This window comes from Drosophila sechellia, chromosome 3L (genome assembly GCF_004382195.2).
Source record: "Drosophila sechellia strain sech25 chromosome 3L, ASM438219v1, whole genome shotgun sequence".
Classification (NCBI taxonomy): Eukaryota; Metazoa; Arthropoda; class Insecta; order Diptera; family Drosophilidae; genus Drosophila; species Drosophila sechellia.
The window spans coordinates 19,445,581-19,454,748 of record NC_045951.1 but is presented as its reverse complement, the minus strand read 5'-3'; the positions used below and the strand labels follow the sequence as shown (position 1 = coordinate 19,454,748).

The 9,168-nt window shown below is 38.6% G+C and overlaps 3 protein-coding genes across 8 annotated transcripts; 1 reads left to right on the top strand and 2 right to left on the bottom strand.

Annotated features, from left to right (window-relative positions):
* Nucleotides 1-1,648: 1,648 nt before the first annotated feature.
* Nucleotides 1,649-4,123, bottom strand: LOC6619439 (fibroleukin). 6 transcript variants are annotated; one of them, XM_032719124.1, is made up of 3 exons: nucleotides 3,869-4,123; nucleotides 1,916-2,994; nucleotides 1,649-1,844 (listed from the first exon to the last, which is right to left on the bottom strand). In XM_032719124.1, exons 1-3 carry the CDS (start codon nucleotides 3,941-3,943, stop codon nucleotides 1,703-1,705), a joined length of 1,296 nt encoding a protein of 431 aa, XP_032575015.1. In that variant the 5' UTR covers nucleotides 3,944-4,123; the 3' UTR covers nucleotides 1,649-1,702. The 6 variants fall into 6 exon arrangements, with proteins under 6 accessions (XP_032575015.1, XP_032575016.1, XP_032575017.1 ...); XM_032719125.1 differs by having other exon boundaries at nucleotides 3,760-4,107; XM_032719126.1 differs by having other exon boundaries at nucleotides 1,916-2,989; nucleotides 3,760-4,107.
* Nucleotides 4,124-4,395: 272 nt separating this feature from the next.
* On the bottom strand, nucleotides 4,396-5,880 carry LOC6619438 (mitochondrial import receptor subunit TOM20 homolog). The gene is made up of 3 exons (XM_002043617.2): nucleotides 5,673-5,880; nucleotides 5,533-5,608; nucleotides 4,396-5,010 (listed from the first exon to the last, which is right to left on the bottom strand). Exons 1-3 carry the CDS (start codon nucleotides 5,800-5,802, stop codon nucleotides 4,701-4,703), a joined length of 516 nt encoding a protein of 171 aa, XP_002043653.1. The 5' UTR covers nucleotides 5,803-5,880; the 3' UTR covers nucleotides 4,396-4,700.
* An 801-nt stretch (nucleotides 5,881-6,681) lies between these two features.
* LOC6619437 (4-aminobutyrate aminotransferase, mitochondrial) lies at nucleotides 6,682-8,812 on the top strand. The gene is made up of 5 exons (XM_002043616.2): nucleotides 6,682-6,830; nucleotides 6,892-7,016; nucleotides 7,193-7,364; nucleotides 7,468-7,630; nucleotides 7,732-8,812. Exons 1-5 carry the CDS (start codon nucleotides 6,794-6,796, stop codon nucleotides 8,693-8,695), a joined length of 1,461 nt encoding a protein of 486 aa, XP_002043652.1. The 5' UTR covers nucleotides 6,682-6,793; the 3' UTR covers nucleotides 8,696-8,812.
* The last annotated feature ends 356 nt before the right edge of the window (nucleotides 8,813-9,168 follow it).

Sequence of the window (9,168 nt, the reverse complement as noted above, 5' to 3'; positions counted from 1 at the left end):
ACAAAAAAAATCGCTTTAATAACCTTTCAACAAGTGGTCAAAACGAATTATTAAAACTAATTAAATGTTTAGAATATTTGTATGTTATCAATAAAAATAAATTCTGAAACAAAATAATTCCCTTAGCGAATAGCGCTTTATCTTACGTTTCAAACGGCTTCATTTAAGATAACAATAACAAAAATTGTAAAATGGAGATACAAAAAATAGTATTTGTGTTTTTGTCGAGTGCAATTTTAAAGAGAGCACTCAACTAATTAAAAGGAAGTCCTATTTATTTGGTTCTCCTACAAAATTGTTGTTTCTTGGGTTTCTTCTAAAGGAACATATCAAGCTGGTATGTAAGAGAAGTTAAACTGTAGCCACTTTCTAGAGTAATTATCAAAATTTGGAAACTACTTTATTTAAATGCTATAGATTTCATTAAAAACATGGATCCCTGACAATATATTTGGGTGTCAATTAAGGTTGACGCCCCCAAAAAATATCAGAAATCACTAGGACGTAAACAAGGAATGGAACCCTTCGTTTCCCATAATCCGCATTGCAATGGCTTCGCAATTGAAGAAATGTAGCCCAGACCATCGCAGAAGTTTCCTGTTCGGAGGTGTATGTTTTGGCTTATTCCACTGATTTTTGGTTGAATATATTTGGTTTCTCATTATCTGTATCACCACAGGGGGTTATGCAACCCCAATTCACTGTTACACTTATTTGTAAAGCAATATTATTGTGGACTACTGGTCGACTCGGACGTATTTGTGGCACACAGCACGTATACGTACATATTTCTGCATTTTACAGATAAACATCACCTGCACTGGAAATGCGTATGGGCGCAGATACATTTATCGACTCGCGTATCCGTCGCCTAAGCTCGAGTCATATTAACTGAACAACACGACTTTCGATTGAAACATACTTTTCCTTCATTCAATTGCTACCGACGACGCACACCGTTTACTGCGATTTAAAGCAACTTAAACCGCAGTCAATGAGAACAGAAATTCAACTGATTCGACTTTTCGTTTCGAGGTCCTAACGAGTTGGGCCATATCCTGCGGTTGCCACCTCAAGCTGCAACCTCGAACAGCAACTTCGAGCTCATCCGGCCCAGCTTGGGCATGGAGCACCAATATTTCCCCTTCTGTTATTGAGTCCTTTGACCCTCTCTGGTAAAAATATCCCAGCTTTATTGCGGAGAACATGAATATGTCTGACTTCTTACATGTTTTAGACCACTGTATTTGTTATTGCTAAATATTTTGTGAGGCTAGGAAAATGCTCCTCTTCACTGTTGGATGCAATTTGTTGCCTTCTGCACATTATTATGTATCAAGTGGTTATCTATTACTATTACTATTTTTAAAAATATATTTATAACATATTTATAGCAATATAACTTTGCTATAATACGCAATCCTGCGATAAAAGATTTTATCAAGCGCGCCATCTGGTGGGATTTTCATGTAAATTTCCCTCGACCGTAAAACAACAATGTCGGTATTATTACGATAAATAAAATCCCAAGTGAGGCTAGATTTTACTTGCAAATACAACATACAGCATTTATAGGATCTTCAAGCCTGTTATCCACTCTTTTGTCGACACTAAGACTTAACATTTTAAAATAATTAGGCGAAAAATGTAACAGGTAGAAGTTATTTTCCAACTTTTATTTCCGAGACAATGCTATTTGTTATTATACTTGGCTCACGACTGGTCTGATTAGCATTTTGCACGATTTTAGGGAAATTCTCTTCCCAAGATTCCAATTACCCCACCAAATGCCATCCGGCGTGAGCAACTCAACTTTGGATTTCTGATATATTCCGTTTAAGTTACTGGAAAATACATTTTTTCAAAATCATTTAAAAAAACAAGATTTTTTGACACAGAAATGTATTATACATACCAGTTCATTGTACCCCACCATTTCGATGGATGGTATGTCATGGATCGGAATAGATTAAAGTCATCAAAGGGTTGGTTTATATGACTGCTAAATGCGTCGCCAGCATTTCCTGAGTATTTACCAATGCAAAGCAGTTTGTAGTTCTCTTTTGCACCTCCAATCACAAAATGATCATATCTTGCATACGCACTAACGTCGTCGAAATCGACGAGCTGGATATACAGTTCCATTCGTCGATTTGTCGTCATTTTATGCAATTTTTCTAGGCCAAGCCAGAACTCGCCTCCCAAATCCCCACAGCCCGGTTTTAGTTTTGAACTGATGACGTCATCGAAACTGCCATCGATTCTACGCTGGATTACCATCCAACCACGACCGGCAGAAGGAATATCCTCGAAAGCTGAGGCAAAGGGTTCGAAATTAGGTAGTGTCACTAATTTAATTGAAGGCACCTTTGAAAAGCCCAGGAATACGAATTCATCGTCGTCCTTATTATACTCAGTCCCGTTATATTCAGACAATATCTCTTTCATTTTCACTATCTTTTCGTCCTTCGCCTTTACTGCACCTTCCAGTTTCACAATTTTTAGCTTCGACTCGTCAATTTTGAATTCTAGTCTCGCGATTTCCTCTTCTTTTGACTTCAAAATTTTCTCGATTTCAACAATCTGATCATTCCCCTCTCGAAATTTTCCATTTTCCATATTTAACTCCTTTCGTTCTTTCACAACTTTATCATGTGCTGGAGCACGATTTCCTCCATCGTTGTCCTTAATTGCAATTCTACTCAAGTCGAGAGAACTTTGCAAGTCCATCATTTGAATTTGTAATTTCTGTATGGTCATTTCTTTTGTTTGCGATACTAAGTCAATCGACAATTGCAGGGTCTTAATAAGATCATCCTTATCCTTGATGCAGTTTTCAAGCATACTGCCCTTTTCCTGTTGGGCCTTTAGATTTATTTCAGTCTCCGCCAACATTCGCTTGAGTTCCGATATTTTCCTCTCATCCTTATTCTTATGTTTCAGGATTCCCTGTGCACTTGTGCCAACGAATTCCATTTCCGAATCACTGCTGCTCTGAAAAACCAAAGGGTATTGAATATTCGCTGAGAACTATGTGAATGAATTCATGATTAGGATCACTATCTTATCTAACTGAGTCTATCCAAAGACACTACTGTCGTTGGCCTATCGGAATCTCGGGAAGTACATATAAAGCGAAAAGGTTAAGAGTTTTTGTCAAAGATATAAAAATAATATTCAGCTCAAAGAAGTTCGGGTTCGGAAAAATCGAATTTTTGAAATTTAAGAACTGAAATAGTTTGCCCATTTTTGCCCACCAATTAGTTTTTTATGCCCACTTCCAGTTTTTGAGAAAAAAGTTGACATTTTTCGAATTTTTTTTTTTAAATCGCAATAACATCGTTTGCCCACGTTTGAATTTTGAAAACATGTATACTTTAGAGAATATCTTATATAAGAATATAAGATATTCAAGCTTATCTCGGTCTACTCAGAGAAAAAAGCGTTTGACCATTTCTTAAAACGAAATATTATCAATAAAAAACGTTTGCCCAACCATTATTATTAGTTTTTGTTTTAGTTTGCCCACCGTTAAAAAAAATTAAGGAACATTTTTTTCGTTTTCCCACTCTTCAATCGATATTATTTAGTTTTAAGAGGTGGGCTAACGGAATTGGTTATTTTTTAAGTGTGGGAAAACGAAAAAAATGTTTGTTAAAGGTTTTTTTAAGGGTGGACCAACGATAAAAACTTTTAAAAATTCGATTTTTCCGAACCCAGCTATAATATTCTAGTGTTTTTGGTTTTTATTTTACTTGCCAATTTATAGCGATACACCGAAAGAATTTTCCAATTTCTCACTCCTACTTCTCTAGCTAAGTAACGGGTATCTGATAGTGTCGAGAATCGAGAAAATCGTAGTGCTCACAGAATTGTTCTCAGTGCTGGAATCTGGAGAGGATCGTGACTTTTGGGAAAAGTTGTTCTGGCCCTCCGGTTTCATGGCGATAAATTTATCAGCACCACGTTTTTTCGTACCTGAAAGCAATACAAAAGAAATTTGCAAAACGCCGTGCAATGAAGGTGGAGATGTAAAGCAAGTGCCTATATTTGTAACCACGCAATATACAAATAAAAGCCGATGGATTGTGCGAAGCTATTTAGCTTTCGATGTGACCAGATATGGACTGACGGATTTACGCAGTCAGGCTACAAAATGGTGTGGGGGGTATTCCCTAAATTGAATTACAGGGTATCATCTTTATGATAAAGGAGCTCTTGCATTTTTCAACCAACGCTTTAAATAATTGTATAAGAAGAATTTCTCATTAGATTTAGCTGCCTAGAGTACACTTTTCCTATAAATAAATATTTCCATTTAAAGACAAAAAAAAAAGACACTTTGGAACACCTTTATTATCAAATTGCTTAGGAGATATATTTATTCCGAAGATATACAACATGATTAATAATCTTTTATTGTTGATAAACTTTCACACACTTTAACATATACCCGGTAATATGAACATATTTGACAACATTTAGGTCTGCAGAGTTGATCTTTGATATTCGCCTAACGTAAATACCACACACAAAACAAAGCTCAATTGTTAAGTGTTAACAGTTTACGCATATTTATTTGTATGTATTGGGAACATCCAGAGAAATCAATATATAAAAAAAATATAATGTTTATATGTGAAGCCCTTAATTTCTACTGTTGAAATTTATATCTCAATTTCTGTTGACATCTCCAAGTACTATTCGAGGTCGTCGATACTTGCGTTTCCAGATGAACACTCTATAATTTTGGCTCCGTCCAGTTGTTGCTCCGAGCTCTGCCCCAAAACGATTGGCCCGTCGTTGCCCTCGGCCGCCCGATTGCCGAACTCCTGCATCTTGACGATCAGCATCGCGAATACTTGAGCTGGAAGGGAGGATTGAAGCACCTGCAGCAGACGAGCCGGCTGGCCACACACGACGATGGCGTTCGCCAAGTGCTCCACGCCACTCTCGAAGTCTCCGCGGGCGATCAGGGTTTCGCCCAGCTGGATTTCTTGAAGGAAATATCTGCAAATATCATGGTTTAATTAGTTTGGAACAGCTGATTGGATGCACACCATTATCTTTAAGTTTATAAATTGAATTCGCTGAAAACAAACGATTTACATAAATAAGTGCATATCATACTGCAGAAGTAGGTTTTTTATGAAATAGTCTATGAGTCATATGAGTCTATGAAATTCTGGACAATATGTAACGAAATTATGCCCATACAAGGTGCTTTAAAGCCCTAAGTTTGTAAATGCTTAAACTGAATTTCTTGGCAAAAAGCCTGTTGAGAATCCCAACACTGAAATGTGCTTGGTAATCCAAGTGAGAGGCGTCTTTAGATGCTTGAAGTAATAAGCAGCGAAGAGGGTTCACACACAATGAACACGCAAGTGTAATGTGACTCCACATAACATATGTACATCGATTTGGCTGCAGAAACATATGTGGGCTTGTTTGTTTGAATGGAGGTGTACTGAATCGCCAGGCACCACTACACGTGCCACATTATATAATGCGACTCCCATGGGAGTGTCCTACCTTTCGATGGCTTCATGGTCGTTCAGATTGGGAACTCCAGACTTGGCAGTGCCGGTTTTCTTGTTGCGACGGCGACCTACAAAGTGATGACATGCTGAGTTTCTTTCATAATTCAGTTGGGGCGCATTCGGGATTCTTACGCTCACGGACTTTCTTCTTGTACTCGGGATCGCTGCGGCGCTTCTTGTCGAAGTAGATGCAGTATCCAATAAACAGAGTTCCAGCCACTCCCGCTGCAATGCCGATTGCAGTTTTGTTCATTTCAATCATATTATTACGGAAATCCTCTGTATTAACTTTGTCTTATTTTACATTCCGCATGTGCCATCGATTTACATAAAACAAAAATCGATATCGCCAACTACTGTTGTTTCATGTTTTTCACTTGTTTCGCACTAATTTGAAACGGTTGATTGGAACACTGTTTTCTTTTTTAAATTTTGCTAAGGTATATTTATTTAATTTTAAGTAAGAAATTTAAATGTATATTTTTAGTTTATTCAGAAATACTGTGGGATCAAGTGTTAAAACGCTAAGAAATAATCGTAATCAAACTTCTTGTATTATATTTATTTAATTTGCATTATTCACTTAAAATCAAAGATAGTGTCAAAGTCTCCAAAACTAATGATTTTAATTTTCTTTTTTATTTATTTTACTTTTATTCTGTAATTACTAAAATAAAAAACTGCTCGCATATATGTCTTCCGTTGTGTGAAACAGCTGACGTCTTAATTCAGTTTCTTTTAATTTTAAATTTACCACTTTTTATTGATAACTCCAGAGAAGATTTTTATTATGGCGTGATGCATGCTGAGAATTTGGTCAAAGCCTATTGTCCGTTAAAATAGGTTTAAATTTGGTTTTGAAAAATAAGATATGCTTAATGCGGAAAAAGAAAATATATATAGAAAATGATAATACTATGATATATAATATTCATTTCAGTAGAGACCACGGAGCCCCGCAAAGCAAAATATGGGTTGGTTTTTTCCCATTTTCGTTTACTTTCACTCCAGAATATGTAACTGACGCAGAACCATGATGATTCCCAAAGTTAAATTGATAAAATCCAAACTGGGAGAGTGTGGTTGTGCTTAAGAATATGGATAGGTGTATATGCCCGCATACATAAAAGCCTCTATATTTGTATTCTGTAAATATACGTTTTCTTTATTAACTAAGTATTAGTGGCCAGCAGAGAGCCCTCCTATTGAGCAATTCCTTCACTTAACCCCGGAGCACTCAAATCGACGGAACCATGCGGAGCTTGTGGCTAAATACGTTGACCAAGCAGTGTAAGCTAATGAAAATCCTTAAGGCTCCAGCGAATCTGGAACTGACTGGGTATCCTTATAGGTCTTTATAGGCTGAGTACCAAGAGGTACTCCACCAACGTTGAGCCCAAGGAGCCTGTGGTGAAAACCAAATCGATACCTGGCCCCAAATCGATTGAGCTAAAGAAGCAACTGGATTCTGTTCAGGTGAGTTTCTTCCGTCTTATCTGGGTTGTGGGGGTTATACTTTCGGCACAAGCACAATTATATATTTATTGCACTTTTCGTTCTCACATCAGACCATATGCCCACTTAGAGATAGCCCCCTGGAGTCTTATTTTTCAACTATTCATTATTAATCAAAACGAATTGCTTTTTTATAGGCCACCGGAACGATCCAATTCTTCGCTGACTACGAGAAGTCCATCGGAAACTACATCTACGACGTGGATGGCAACATTCTACTGGATGTCTACACCCAGATTTCCTCAGTTCCATTGGGTTACAATCACCCGAGGCTCTACAAGGTCTTCCACAATGAGCAAAACCTCAAAAGTAAGAAGTTATATCATCATATGTAGTTGAAGAACACAAAACAATATCTAAGCCACATAACTCCCATGCTGAATAATGCGATTATATCCTTGGCTATTCCCAGCTTTGATTAACCGACCTGCACTTGGTGTCTTCCCTGGCAAGGAATGGCCGGAAAAACTGCACTCGGTTCTCTTGAACATAGCTCCGAAAGGACTCAATAAAATCACAACCATGATGTGTGGATCGTGCTCAAATGAAAATGCCTACAAGAGCATCTTCATATGGTGTGTACTAAAGTCTCTAGTTTTAGTCATTCTACAGCCTTTTTAAGTATTTAAGTTGATACCTGTTGGAATGCTGTAACGTGGTAATATTTCGTCTTTAGGTACCAGAACAAACTTCGTGGCAATGCACCTCTTACCGAGCAGGAGAAGAACTCCTGCATGATTAACATTCCCCCAGGAGCCCCGAAACTCAGTATTCTCTCATTCAAGGGAGCCTTCCATGGGCGAACATTGGGAGTCCTGTCCACCACACATTCGAAGTACATCCATAAGCTGGACGTTCCATCCTTCGACTGGCCCATTGCCTCGTTTCCCGAGTACCGCTATCCCCTGGACGAAAACGTGGCGCACAACAAGAAGGAGGATGAAAAGTGCCTTAGTGAAGTGCAGGATCTCATTCAGCAGTTCGCCAGCAAGAATCCGGTTGCCGGAATCGTGGTTGAACCGATTCAGAGCGAAGGTGGCGACAACGAGGCATCGCCCGAGTTTTTCAGGAGCCTCCAGGCTATTTGCAAGAAGAACGGCATCGCACTTCTGATCGATGAGGTCCAAACCGGTGGAGGTAGCACTGGAAAATTCTGGGCCCACGAGCACTTCGAGTTGGAGAGTCCCCCCGATGTGGTGACCTTTAGCAAGAAGCTGCAGTTGGGTGGCTACTTCCACAACGACGACTTCATTCCGAATGAGCCGTACAGGATCTTCAACACCTGGATGGGAGATCCGGGCAAGGTCCTCCTGCTCGAGGAAGTCGTGAAGGTCATCCAGGAGGAGAAGCTCCTGGCCAATGTCGACGTGGCCGGCAAGGTTCTGAAGAACGGTTTGCTGAGCCTGGAGAAGGAATTCCCGCATATCTTGAACTCCACCCGCGGTCGTGGAACCTTCTTGGCAATCAACTGCACCAACACCAAGGTGCGAGATCAAATTATCGGCGCACTCAAGTTGCACGGCATTCAGACCGGTGGCTGTGGGGAAATTTCCATTAGATTCCGCCCAGCTTTGATATTCAAGGAATACCATGCCAACATCGTCCTCGATCGCTTCCGCAAGGTTCTTCAAGCTATTTAAGAAGAAAAAGATACGAAAATGATTTAATGATTGTGCTCTGAAAATTGCAATGCGTGCAATATAAACCATATGTTACCGAAATGAATAATAAAGTGAATTTATATTATCCCTCTGTTAGCCATGGCGTTTGTTTATTGATTTCTGTTCGAGGTTGGGACACCATATGTATATGATAAAGCACCCATAATAAATTTATGATAGACCCAACCAAATATATTAGCTTCTTTAGATAAAGAAGATAGGGTAATCTAATCGAAATGCAGATATTAGATTGTATATTGATATATAGAACTGGTTATAATGCTGCGATAAAATTTTAGTGTTGAGTGTTTTTTCCCCTCTTCATTGGAAAGTATGCCCCATGATTCCTCTACTCTGCTAGTTAGCTTTGTATAATTAAATACAAAATACGTTTTATGTTCTCACATGGGATAGTACTTACTCCATATGGTTTTCCATAAATTGTGTGACAG

What these genes read in the sequence shown, in the direction of transcription:
- LOC6619439 (XM_032719124.1), bottom strand. Translation starts at nt 3,943, where the DNA reads ATGAAACCGGAGGGCCAGAACAACTTTTCCCAAAAGTCACGATCCTCT. An exon ending in CCAGCACTGAGAACAATTCT is followed by an intron (nt 2,995 to 3,868) that starts GTGAGCACTACG and finishes TTGGTTTTTCAG; the next exon opens with AGCAGCAGTGATTCGGAAAT. An exon ending in TGGTGGGGTACAATGAACTG is followed by an intron (nt 1,845 to 1,915) that starts GTATGTATAATA and finishes TGTATTTTCCAG; the next exon opens with TAACTTAAACGGAATATATC.
- LOC6619438 (XM_002043617.2), bottom strand. Translation starts at nt 5,802, where the DNA reads ATGATTGAAATGAACAAAACTGCAATCGGCATTGCAGCGGGAGTGGCT. An exon ending in CAAGAAGAAAGTCCGTGAGC is followed by an intron (nt 5,609 to 5,672) that starts GTAAGAATCCCG and finishes ATCACTTTGTAG; the next exon opens with GTCGCCGTCGCAACAAGAAA. An exon ending in GACCATGAAGCCATCGAAAG is followed by an intron (nt 5,011 to 5,532) that starts GTAGGACACTCC and finishes TGATATTTGCAG; the next exon opens with ATATTTCCTTCAAGAAATCC.
- LOC6619437 (XM_002043616.2), top strand. Translation starts at nt 6,794, where the DNA reads ATGCGGAGCTTGTGGCTAAATACGTTGACCAAGCAGT. An exon ending in AAATACGTTGACCAAGCAGT is followed by an intron (nt 6,831 to 6,891) that starts GTAAGCTAATGA and finishes GTATCCTTATAG; the next exon opens with GTCTTTATAGGCTGAGTACC. An exon ending in CAATGAGCAAAACCTCAAAA is followed by an intron (nt 7,365 to 7,467) that starts GTAAGAAGTTAT and finishes GGCTATTCCCAG; the next exon opens with CTTTGATTAACCGACCTGCA.